General features: G+C 40.9%; 1 protein-coding gene across 2 annotated transcripts in view; it reads right to left on the minus strand.

Moving 5' to 3' along the window:
• DEPTOR (DEP domain containing MTOR interacting protein) overlaps window positions 1–13,717 on the minus strand; it is a 151,881-nt gene that overhangs the window by 100,941 nt on the left and 37,223 nt on the right. For both annotated transcript variants that reach the window (XM_004431110.3, XM_087447503.1), the window contains exons 2-3: window positions 5,299–5,477; window positions 4,095–4,218 (exon numbers count right to left, since the gene is read on the minus strand). In XM_004431110.3, the coding sequence (XP_004431167.1) occupies window positions 4,095–4,218; window positions 5,299–5,477 (303 nt within the window). The remainder of the gene's footprint in view (window positions 1–4,094; window positions 4,219–5,298; window positions 5,478–13,717) is intronic.

A 13,717-nucleotide genomic window follows, 5' to 3' on the forward strand; every position in this document is an offset into this window, starting at 1 on the left:
AATATTATTTTATTTATTTAAAATATTATTTAATTTATTTTAAATAATATTTTAAATATTAAATAGTTAAATTAAATTATTTTATTTAAAATATTAATTTATTTAAAATATTATTTTAATTATTCTAACATTTTAAAATATTATCTAATACTTTAAATATCTAAAATCTTATCTAATATTTCTAATATTCTAATAAAAACATATAAAAATGTTTTCTAAGTTTTATTAATAGTCTAGTAGCAATAAATTTGGGCTTTAGGCTCCTGGGTTCAAATCCCAGCTGTTTTTTACCTTGGGTAAGAGATTTAATCTCTCCCTGCCACATTTTCTTCATCCATAAAATGGGACAATGATCTAAATTGGGGTTGTTATGATGATCAAATAAAATGGACTAGTTGGGATGTCTGATACACATTAGCAACCAATAAATATTACTGATTATTATTATCTTAAAAGGAAAACACCAGGGCCGGCCCCGTGGCTTAGCGGTTAAGCGCGCGCGCTCCGCTACTGGCGGCCCGGGTTCAGATCCCGGGCGTGCACCGACGCACTGCTTCTCTGGCCATGCTGAGGCTGCGTCCCACATACAGCAACTAGAAGGATGTGCAACTATGACATACAACTATCTACTGGGGCTTTGGGGAGGAAAAAAAGGAGGAGGATTGGCAATAGATGTTAGCTCAGAGCTGGTCTTCCTCAGCAAAAAGAGGAGGATTAGCACGGATGTTAGCTCAGCGCTGATGTTCCTCACAAAAAAAAAAAAAAAAAAAAGGAAAACACCAAAAGGAACATATATTTTGCAAGACCTTCTTTCATAAATGTTAGAGATATCCTAAGCAAGTATTCTGGCAAAAAAAATATAGGAAAAAAACTTCAATACTAGAATAAATAAAATACTTGAAAAGATGAGCTATGAACAAAACCAACTATTTACTTCTTAATGTTATTTTTTAACATCCAAAACTTATAAAACAATAGTACATGCTGAGATTCACGGTAAAGATGTCCAGAGAAACACAGAAAATGCATAAAAAATAATTAAATGTATACTCTAAACAAAACTGATCAAGTAGGTAAACCAAGCCGTCAATTCCAAAGGCCTCCAAGTTTGTTCCAGGCATGTTCCAACGACCAAAAGTAGAGGCCAAGATTTGTAAGGTGGCAGCTAGTTCATGCAAGGATAAGTACTTATTAAATTACTTTTCCTAATGCTAATTGCGCAAGCAGTTTGAAGAAATAAATTTACGTGGAAATTGAGACACTGAACACTAATGACTGGAAAGACAACTGCACACAGAAAAAAGATAGCAATATTGATCAACTCATCCAGGGATCAAAATTTTATTCATACTTTTCAGCAAATATTTACCATCTATGATTGGCCAGGCATATGCTAAACCATAAGAAATACAAAGAAGGATAAAGCAGTCCCTACTCTTAGCTTCTAATGCAGTAAACATACAAAGACGAAATTTGAATACAGCTCTTTGTTGGGGTAAACACGTAGCAGTGGCACCTAACTCAGTTCTAAGTTGGTATGGAAGGATTCTCAGAAAAGTCATATTAAATATGAAGCCAGGAAGAGTCAGAGTGAGATAGGCAAAGGGCTGAGAGTGGCATGAAGGGTCTTTAGGCAGAGGGAACAGCATATGCAAAAAGTACATCAAATTACCACTTCTCTACTCCCTACTCTCCAATGGCTTCCCACTACACTTAAATAAAATCCTCTATTTGTTTCATGGCCTTAAGGGTCCTATGTTATCCGGCCCCAAGGCATCTCCTACTCTCCCCCTTACTTCTTGCCCGTCAGACACTCTGGCCTCCTTACTGTCCTCAAATATGCCCAGTACATTCCTGCCTCAAAGCCTTTACCCTTGCTGTGCCCTCTGCCTAGGCTGCTCTTTCACCAGATATCTACAAGGCTCATTTGATTCAAATGTCACCTCTTCAGGGATGTCTTCCCTGTCCACTCTATCTAAAATACCTCGCCAACTTCAGGAAGTCTATTTTTCTTTCTAGCCCTGAAAACCACCTGTATTAGACACCATTCCTCTTCACATGTGATCCCTAAAGTTTGCCTCTTCAACCAGAATGCAAGCTCCACGAGGGCAGAGGCTTTGTCTGCCTTGGGTTCGGGGCAGATTTCCAGAGCCTATAAGTGTGCTTGGCATGTGGTGTGGGTTCAGTAAATATTTGTTGAATAATTAATGAACTTATAAATGACCTGAAGGCAGAGAGGAGTCTTGGATGGTCCAGAGACACAACGGTTCAGCATAAATGGTGCATAAGACGTAAGGGGAGAAGCCATCAAAGGTGGGCTGGACTAAGTCTGTTTTCTAGAAGGTATGAACAACTTTCTTTAACTTTTCTTATTTTTGTCTTGCCATCATACCCATACAATTAACAAGAACAGTTCTCTGTCAGACATTTTCAATTATTATTAGTCCCTGCTCCCACAGTGTGGTTGCCCAGATCCCAAGAGATAAGCTGTAGCTAGAGAAGAGTATTACAGAATCTCCTGGCTTCCTTCCATGGAAATGACATGTATGTTTTTGACAACATAGAATCTTACGATTTGAAGGGACCATCATGGTAATCTAAATAACTAACACCTGCTAGAATTTTCCAAAAGGAACTAAGAATGTAAAAAAAAAAAACCAGCAACAAAACATATACACCCACTCTAGTATACAAATGGAAGTGTTGATGGATCCCTTTTATTCAAACTCATGTTAGTCAGGGAGATGAGGGATTTTCTACACTTCAGTGTAGAAAGCAAGTTACATGAGAACTAGTACATATTTACCATTGAGTGGTTGGACAATATCAGCTCCAGAAACAGAGGTGAACAGAACTGGGATAGAGGCAGAACACAGGAGAGACAGATGGAGAGTGGTCATCAGTATCATGTTAATATCTGAAATGGCTATCATTTGCGGGATCTGACTAAATCCCAGAGATACTGAGCTAAATACTTCAGTACTTGACAGAGTTTATTCTTTTAATGCTCACAACACTAAACACCTAGGAGGTTATCCTGTCACCAATCCCATGTCATAAAAGAGGACATTGGGGTTTATGAAGGTAAGGTGACAGGGCTAGAATTCAAACCCTGTCTGGCTCTTAACCATCATGCTACTTATCGGACCACCCAGGCCTCTCTCTCTATCTCACCAACCCACTCAACATAGAGTAGGCTCTTTTATGTGATAAATACCTATTTTTCAACTCCCCGAAACCTTGAAAGGCAGCCAGCATTAAGGAGGAGGTACCGAGCCGCGCCGGGGTTCGATCCCGGGCGCGAACCGACGCACTGCTTCTCCGGCCATGCTGAGGCCGCGTCCCACATACAGCAACTAGAAGGATGCGCAGCTATGACATACAACTATCTACTGGGGATTTGGGGGAAAAAAATAAATAAACAAAATTATAAAAAAAAAAAAAGGAGGCGGTACCATTGCTCCTGTACTCCTTTCTCTAATGATTGGAAAAAAACAAGGAAGATAGGATGAGAAAGAAGCCACAGAAATAACAGATGAGCTCAGAGACAGACCACTGGGGAGATTCAAGATCCACCAACTGGATACTCCCGGGCTACAGTATATTCATCTCTTCCAAAGAGCTGAGAGATTATTCCTCTTAGACATCCTGCTATCTGAAGTTCTCTCACGACTCATCTCTTGACCTGCACTTGAACTCCTCCTGCACATGATGCTTCTTCTCTAGCCATTTACAAGACTAAACTTCCAATTTATACAACAGTATTTAAAATACTGATGCAGTTGGCAACTGCATCACTTGATGGCAAACATCAAGCTCTTTCCTTTTGTTTTTACTTCTAGAGTTTTGTTAACTTGACTTAAATATAGAAAATACTATTTAAATAAATTCTTTGTTAAGAATCTTATGAAATCAACTTAATTTCCAGCAAAGAGAAAAGCAAATGAATGATAGAGTTATTTCATATTAAAAGGAACAGTTATGTAACCGTCCCACAGGGAAGAGCCAGGCTGAAGTCAAAATGATAAAAGACTGAAATAGCCTTGCTTCTCTACAAGTCAAGTTTACAGGCGGGAAGTTCACGTGCAACATACTTTTCATACAGCCTCTGTCCTCTCATGAAGGCCTTCACTTCGTTGTCCAAGGGAAAGGTGCCATCATCCTTTCTAAAGCGGTAGAAGAGTTTGACGTCCTTGAATTCCTTATGCTCATCACACACTGAAATACAATATACACAGAGAGGCAAATGAGAAAAAAAATAACTCTAATTACTCAAATGAAGATACTAATTAAGAATTGTTTCACTCCTTAATTTTTCAAGCACACAAATATCTCTCATATGATTTAATACATGTGAAATACTTAGCACAGTACCTGGTACAGAATAAGTGCTCAGTATTACTAGCCACCAGCACCACCATCACCATCATCATCATCAATATTATCTATTGAAAGAGTCACAAAACTCAATTCATCATTCATTCCACAAGCTCTTCTTGAGAATGATATTGGGGCAGGCATCAACCTCAAAGAATGTGAAGTCTAGTGAGATAGAGAGAAATGTCAACACGTGATTAAAATATGGTGTGATAAGGCTCTGAAAAGGCGAGGAGAGACTGCAATGAGAGCCCAAAGGAGGAGTACCCAGAACCCCAGTAACCTAGTTTTGTGGAATGGGTGCCTCTCTGAAGAGTCTGCTTATAAGTGGATACCTGAAGAATGAGTAGAAATTGGTTAAAAATGAGGACAAAGGGCATTCCAACCCAAGAGAATAACAGCATGTGAAAGGTCTCAACCAGGGTTAGAGAATTCAAGGACACATGTTCAGGAATGTCCATCGAACCATTGAGAGTAAAAGCAAAAACTTGGAAATAACCTAACCGTCCTTTAGGAGAATGGATAAATGTGTGATGGCATCATTACACATGGCATACAACACAGCAGTGAAAATGGACAAACCAACAAGGGATACACCATCGACATGGATGAATCTCACAAACAGCGTGTTGATCAAGTGGCAAAAGAATAAACATGCCTCTCTATGATGCTTTAAAATACTTAAAACAATATGATACATTGCTAAGAGATACATATACAGAAAGGAAACCCAACGAAGTCCATGGAAATAAACACAAATGCCTCTTGGAGGGAGGAAGGGAATGTAATTGGGAAGAGGTACACAGGAGACAATAGAAAGTAAAATGTCTTATTTCTTAAATGGGTAGCTTCATATCTGGAATAGAAGATTTGGTCAACTGCTTCCTCTCAAGTTACCTTGACTGTTGCCATCTCACTCACCATGATGAATAATGCCCCGGTCTGCTAACTTCTGCATGAGTTTAATTGCTGTCTCTCTGTCAGAAGCCTCTTTGTGCTCAATCAGCCAGTCAATCAGTTCTTTTGCAACAAAACAGTTTGGGTAGGTTTTGAGATGATGTCGCCTATCTTTAATAACCTTTTCTTCATGCAGCCTGAGCCTGGAAAGAAAATAAATTCGGCAATCACTTTAGGAAGTTTGACGACAAATTATTAAACCAATCCCAGAGAGCAGTAACAAAATGGAAGCTCTAAATGCATCAGAGTGTCCTTCAAATACCTTTATGTCAGTGGGTGATTTCCATACTATCAGAGCCCAGAGGCCCCAGAAAGTGGTTCCACCTCCGGATCTCGAAATGACACAGGTAAATGGGAGGGAAAAACAACCACAAACATCCTAGAGCTCCCCTGCCACTCAGGAGACTGAGAAAAGCTCTCCCACTCCTACTCTGCCTCAATCCCTTCTCTTTATCTCTCCACTAGTGGCCTATGGCTTCAACCAACCAACAAACAAACTCTAGAAACTTGTTGAAACCAGGTACTTCCTCTTCATCACAGATTGCTCAGGGTCCACTATATTTGCATTCATTCATTCATTCATTCATTCATTCATATGATAATTATGAATGAGCATCTACTACCCACCCATTAGGCACTTCCAGGCATTAGAGACATACATCAGAAAATACACAAAGATCCTTGCCTTTGCGGGCCTTGTTTACTATAGGAGCTACAGCTAATCCTCTCGTGGGGCTTACTAGGTTCCAGGTAGGTGCTGATCTGAGCACTTTACATAGACTGACTCACTTACTGCTCCCAACAACCTCATCAGAAGTTTCCATTACTATCTCCATTTTTTTTTTTTACAGCACAGAGAACTGAGGCCTCAGAGAGATTAAGTGACTTGCCTAAGATCTCACAGCTAGGAAGTGATGAAAATGAGGTTCAAACCCTGATGGTCTCACTTCAGTGTCTAGCTTTCCAATTCTGTATCATGCTGCCTCTAGCCAGCAAAGGATAAACGAAAAATCCAGAAGAGATAGATTAAAGCTGTTGGACAAATACAACTGATTTACCAGCTGATGGCCTAGCATGGAGAAAAGTGGTTGACATGGAGCCTTCTCCTACTCCCTTCAGAACTCAGTGACTTTTTCTGAAAAGAAGCTAAACCTGCCTTTTAAAAAAAAAGTTTCTTCCATTTGTCTTCCTTTCTTTCATCAGCCTTGCATTTACTTTTTAATTCTCAAGTGAATGATTTGAAATTAAGTCCATTCAAAGTCAGCTTCAGTCAATTGGGTCAATGGGGTGAACTTGCCTTCTACTTCACCCATGCTCCTTACCTCATATTCTCAACATTGTTGAGAAATGGGAATGCCACATGAATAAATCACACAGTGACTGTGTGACCTGGGCAAGTGACTTACTGTCTCTTTCTTCCTCTGTAAAGTGGAGGCACTTATGCCTACTCTATCCTTGGCAATGTTAAGATTTGGGGACATAATGTCTGTTAAGCACCAGCAACTCAGCATAGTGCCTGACATATAACAGGTCCCATCCTCCTTTCTTCCACTCCCTAAAGAAGGAACTAGATCATACTCTTCCCTGTTTTTTGAACAGAGTGCCCTGAATGGAATTTAATGGGTTTTGATATCCTAAGGGTTGCCGTTATGAGTGGGAGCATTCTGGGCTGGAGCTCTGAGGCTTAGATGCTCTTCCTTGCTAGACCACTATTATAAACTGAATAGTGTTCCTCTAAATTTCATACGTTGAGGCCCTAACCGCTAGTACTTCAGAACGTGACTGTATTAAGAGACAGCGTCTTTAAAAAGCAATTAAATCAAAATGAGGTCATTAGGGTGGGCCCTGATACAATATGACTAGCGCCCTTGTAAGAAGAGGAGATTAGGATACAGACAGGCACAGAGGAAAGACCATGTGAAGACACAGGGAGAAGATGGCCATCTACAAGCCAAGGAGAGAGGCCTCAGAAGAAACCAACCCTGCCAACACCTTGATCTCAGATTTCTAGCCTCCAGAACTATGAGAAAGCAAATTTCTGGTTTTTATTTTGGGAGGAAGATCGGCCCCGAGCTAACATCTGCCGATCCTCCTCTTTTTGCTGAGGAAGACTGGCCCTGGGCTAACATCCATGCCCACCTTCCTCCACTTTATACGGGACGCTGCCACAGCACGGCTTGCCAAACGGTGCGCAAGTGCGTGCCTCGGATCCAAACCGGCGAACCCTGGGCCGCTGCAGCAGAGTGTGCGCACTTAACCGCTTGCGCCACCGGGCCAGCCCCAAATTTCTGTTGTTTAAGCCACTCAGTCTCTGATACTTTGTTATGGCAGCCTGAGGAGACTACAACAATCCTAACTGCTCAAGACTGGAGGCTCGAGAATAGTCTAGGATGAAAGGCTTAGCTGGGGCTTCAGCAACGGGAAGGGAGAGGAAGAGAGAAAGGAGAGTTCTAACAGCTATAAACCTCATAGAGAGAAAAGAACCATTTTGAATGAGTTCCTACTATATGTCCAGTATTGTACTAAGTATTCACACATGCTAACTTAACTAACTGTTACGGTCCAAGTGTTTGCATCTCCCCAAAATTCATATGCTGAAATACCAAACCCCAAAATGTCAGTTATGACGACAGTCCAGAACACAGGACTAGGAATAGGAAAACTTGGCTTTCGTCCTGACACTGCCAGTAATTCCAGATATCAAACTTCTGAGCATCAGAGTCCTCATTGGTAAAATGGGGATAATGGTACCCACCTTGATTACCTTGTCATACTGTCACAAGCTCATTAATAAAAATAAAGACAACATTTGAGCCCTAATGTGCTAGGCACAGTTTTAACTACTTTATTAGCATTAATCCTCATGACAACTCCCTGAGGCAGGTAATGTTAAAACCACAAATAATACCAATGTAGAGCCATAATTATTAATAAAAAAAAATGAACTCCAATAAAAAAACACATCACATAAGCCTGCTAAAGTCATCACATGATTCCTTCTAATTAATTCAGTGACAATGACACTGAGTAATTTGTTTAACATGCTCAAAGTGGCAGAATGCAAAATATTAATTCTTAGACTTGATGTCTGTCAGGAATCCAAGAATAATGAAGACCAATTTATTTAGAAATTGAAATACAGAACAAGCTACCATATAATTTGGTGGAGGAGGAATATGTTATGAGCCAAGAGAGGAGTTTTAGCTCCTGTAAATTTGCCAATTAAAAAAAATTATTAGGTAATGTTTATCTTTAAATATGACAGAACAAAACCTTTCAGTTACTATCCTTCCATGAACCCTGAGCTTGGTGCTAACCCTTGAGCATTCTTGATTCCCACCAATTCCCACCCTGCACCAAAAGGAGAAGCCCTAGACACACCCCCTTGGCCCCACCAGGGCCTGGTACATTTCCATGTTTAGAACACTGAGCAGAAATCTGATGGAGGGGAAAGAACTCTGGATACAAGAGATAGCCTAGAACTTGATATTTTTAGACATGCTACCAAGGGTTAAAAATGTTCAATAACTGTGTTACCATCTTTTTTCTTCTCTAGTCAGAAACACGGAATTCTAAAGATGAGCACTGAAAATTGTATATTCCAGAAAAACTATTCCCATAAAGAGATAAGAATTTTCACACTGCAAACACCAAGTGTTGTGCCTGGCACAGTGGGTACTTAATAAATACTTGGTGAACAAATGAATGTGCAACGGCACTAATAGAAATGACACCATTTTCAAAGTGGTAGGGAGGCTTCTCACTAACTTAGTAGGGGTTCTTACTATTATATACTATTAACATTACGTTATCATAGAATTCATCTAAGTCTTTTGTTTGTTTGTTTGTTTGTTTTAAGAGTTTTGTTGGGGCCGGCCCGGTGGCGTAGCGGTTAAGTGTGCGCGCTCCGCTGCTGGCAGCCCGGGGTTCGCAGGTTCGGATCCTGGGCGCGCACTGATGCACCGCTTGTCAAGCCATGCTGTGGCAGTGTCCCATATAAAGTAGAGGAAGATGGGCACGGATGTTAGCCCAGGGCCAGTCTTCCTTGGCAAAAAGAGAAGGATTGGCATCAGATGTTAGCTCAGGGCTAATCTTCCTCACAAAAAATAAAAAAAAAGAGTTTTGTTGTGCTTCATTTTTTTTACTAAATGGACTCACTCATTTAATTCCTCTAGAGCCAAAGAACCACTTACACTACTTTATTTCTTCCCCAATTAGAATGCAGGGATTTTCCTCCCAATTAAGAGAATTCTAAGTCTTTTTTAAAAAACTATTTATGTTTTTAATTCCAGAGTAATCAATTTCCAAAGTTTTAATCTCTGTTGTGTGTGTGTGTGTGTATATGTGGGGTATGTGAGTTTTTTTTAAAAAAAAAAACGCACTTCCTTCTACTTGAACTAAACTTACACCTTACAAATTTTCACAACTTTTAATACACTAATATGCATGGAGATCTCCAAGAAGGGGAAAGAGTAAGTCACATTTCAAAGTTCTGTGGAAAAATGGAAATTCTGCGTAGCCACACCTCTTGTGGACTAGCTTGCTCCAGAAAGACTCTGCACACTGCTGAGCTAGGGGCCAAAAGCCACAATTTTAAACACAGTATTTTGCCTAGACACATCAGTCATATTGTCTGCCATGCCCAACATCCCCTTCGATTTAACACTGCCTTACACACCTGACCCACCTCAGGCAGGGTTCAAAATCTGCCTGTTTTCTTTGCATGAGAAGGCGCCTAATTGGAAGAGTCCCTGACCTATGGCGGCCCCTGCCCACGCCCACAGGCAGTTCAACGAGGAGAGAGGAGACCAGGGGCCCAAGATTCTACTTAATTTAAGTGACAGTAATTAGCTAAGCCAGGCAGAATGGCTCCCTCCAAGATTTCAACTAGACCTGAAGTTTTCAAACTATTTGTGCCATGGAACACGTTCTTCAAGTGGAAACTTACCCAGATGTCAATGTGGATAACAGAGCAATGTGAGGTGCTCTGGGTAAAAGGGGGTAGGGCTGTCAAGTCCAGAGTATTTCCTGGTTCTCCCATTTTGTTCTCTCACGTACACCCTCCACAACCCCTAGGCTATCTACATGGAATTCCTAGAACAAAGGTTAAAAAAACCCAGGGCTAGAGGACACTGAGGAAACCAGCCAATCAGGAGTGAGAGGGGAGTGGGGCAGCGAAGCTGAGAGCGTGGGATTTCAAAAGAGCCCCTGAAGCCTCAAGTGCGAGATGGCAAGAGACACCAGTGCCTAAAGCACCTGGTTCTTTAGAGTTTTCCAGTTCTTCCAAGCTATGCACACCCTAACAACAATCACAACAGTACCAATCCCTTTAGGTGCCTGGATCCAAAAGCTCTGTCTAAAGAGGCTCTATCTAAGTAGGCCTTCCACCCTGACCCTAGGCCTCCTCCCAAGCTTCCTCACCTCTCTCTCACCTCCCACCACAAGCATGCCCGCCTTGCAGTCCAACACACTGAACATACCATCCCCCTCCGTGCCTCTGCTCAAGACAGAGACCCCTCTGCTTAGAAGGCTCCCTCCTCCTGCCTTCAGTAATTCAAAAAATTCTACTTGCTTTCAGCTTAAAAGGCACCACCTCTGTGAACATTTTCCCAGCCTTCCAAAGCCAGAACACAACCTTCTCTCCTCTGTTCTCCCACAGACTTTAGTGCCACTAGTAAAGCATTCATCCCACTGTATCACAATTAGATGAGGTCAGGGATACTAAGAGAGAGTTGCTTGTTTATTTTTGCAATTCTAGTGCCTTGCACATAGTAGGGGATAGATCCTTATGAGGTGGAAAATCAATTAATTCATCCTATGCACTCGGCATTGAAAAGGCATAAGGCAGAAGAGTCTTCTGACTAACACAGCCCAAATCAATCCACCTTGAACCCCTAAGAAGAACAACCATCTCTATTTTAGCTGCATTTTCAATCCAACTGGCTAAGGAATTTAAATACAAAAACCACCTTCCCATCATTCATCTCAGACAGCTGGTTCACAGCCTTTAGATTCAAGGTGATTCTGTAATGTTCTATTCCTGTCCAGCTAACCAGCTGCTGAAATTGCATCAGACAATTTCCTCTTTCCAGCCCAAAGAGAACAAACACTAGTGAGTGCAGGTATTAATAATCCCTGCAAAATTACCGCCCATCTGATAAGAAAGGTAGAAATTGTTTTTTGAAAAATAGCTTGCAGAGAACTGCAGCGAGTTGTGGGATCCAGGGAAAAAGAAGAGGACAGAAACCACAAATTCTCATTTAAAAACAGCGTCACAAATCTCAGCCAAACAGTTTAATTTAAAAACACAGCAAGCCGAACGGTGGGACTGACAGTGTGAGTCTTGTGATTTGGGCAACAGTGATGACATAGATGTGCTTTAAACCAAAGCTATTGTCCTTTCCAGATGTTCAGCAACAGCCAATATCTGTCTTTGGGGATCAGAGAACTCCGAGAAAACTACTCTTAATCACCCACCCTTGAAACGCCCTGAGTCTAAAACGCTGAGAAACAAGACAGGAACAAACGAAATCTAACATACTGCATTTCCTTTTAATGTTTGGATTATTCTATAATTGAAATTTCAGATTATCAAACTAATACATGCTCATGGTAGATTTAAAAAAATTCAAACGTCTAACACAAAGCTGGGTAACTGGTGATGAACTGATAACTGTTGAAGCTAGGAGATAAGTGCATGGGAGTTTGCTACACTATTCTATTTGCTTTGGGATGTGTTTGAAATTTTCCTTGACCTCCACTTTCCAAAGGAACCCAGAATTAATAGTTGTTTATGGATTCTTGGAAAAATGTATTATGTACACATGTATGGCTATATATGTATATTTTTATGTGAAATAGGATCATAATCCACATTTCATGTAGTTTTGCTTCAAGATGTTTGAATTCTCCCAGCCTGATCAGAACATAACAAATACAAACAGTGATAGGAAGAGTATAGAACTGGTTGATGTAAACAGAGTACACGTGATTCTGGAGAGCCAGAACGTATTGGTCTCAGACTACACACACACACAGACACTAGGCAAAAAGCTGCAGTAACCATCTTCTAAGATAGTAATGTCAAATGTTCCAACCAGCAAGACTCATTTTCAGGAGGTTGTAAACAGTGGCTCTGTGAATCAGGGACAAAGTCAGAGCTATAAGTTCTATATAAAGCCCTTCCAGGCCTCAGGTCAAGTCACTACAAAGCAAAGCCCAATATATCCTGTCACCTCAGTGAATTGAGATGGTAAACACACCCAGGAAGGAAGCATGTTTGATTCTGAGTCCCATACATCACGTTCTCTATTTGAAATCATGATGAAGGAGTGTTAGCAGAAATAATAACAGTAACACCTCACATCAGAATAGAATCACACACTATCAGAGCTGAGCCTAACAATATCCCTGTGAATCAGGAAGGCACTGTCACACTCATTTGACAGATAAGGAAGCGAACTCAGAAAAATTAAAGTATGTGCTCAAGTCATGTTTTTACTAAGAAGTAGCGTTAGACTTGAACCCAGATCTTCTGATCTCTGTGTTTGGAGAGCTTTCCGTGCCATCAAACTTTAAATGGCAGAAGCACCTGTCTTCTGCATATTTTATGCTCATATAGGCTAAGAAGGAGAAAACATTCTAGTCATGCTAAAGTGCCATGGTAAGGTGAAAATTTATGCAATTTATACATGACACAGATACTGCTACCAATATAAATACAGATGGGGCTCACAGAAGTGCCTACAAAAGAAGTCATGACATTGTCTTCATGTTTGCATTGAGCCGATGATGTATAATTAAGACGACACTGCTGGGGGGCAGGAAAAGGACATGGTGAGTTACACAGCACCCTGGAGAGTCAGCATCAGTTCAGGACATATAACAAACACTTTTTAATGATGTGTGCGTAAAAGTTCATGAAGTGCTTTTAAATCTCTCATCTCACCTTGAGATAAGAGGTAAATACGGGGTCAAGACGGGAAGGTCCCTAAGTCAGCCTTCCTTATCTCGTTAGACCCGAGATCTTCACTGAATTCTTCCTCCACTTGGGCTTTTTCCTAAGAGGTTTCCTGTTCTGAAGGAACAAAGGGTGATCACATCAACATCTCCAGCTCTGATCTCTTCCTCTAGTGAGTCAGAAGAATGGCTTTCTTCCTGCTTGCAAAGCACCTTTCCAAGAAGCTCCAAGATGTTTTTTTCAAACAGGTCATTATTTGTTTACATACCACACCCAGGAGTACCAGACCTCTAATTGCCATTTTAGAGGTGAAGAAACAAGCCCAGAGTGGTTGATGGAACTCGCCGTGGAGACGGAGTGACTCACAGGACCAGTACTGGTTACTCTGTCAACGGGTCCTTGCTGTCTTGGTAAAGGACTGGG

The sequence above is a fragment of the Ceratotherium simum genome, chromosome 23 (assembly GCF_057802395.1).
Source record: "Ceratotherium simum simum isolate JZ-2026a chromosome 23, ASM5780239v1, whole genome shotgun sequence".
In the NCBI taxonomy this organism is placed as follows: Eukaryota; Metazoa; Chordata; class Mammalia; order Perissodactyla; family Rhinocerotidae; genus Ceratotherium; species Ceratotherium simum.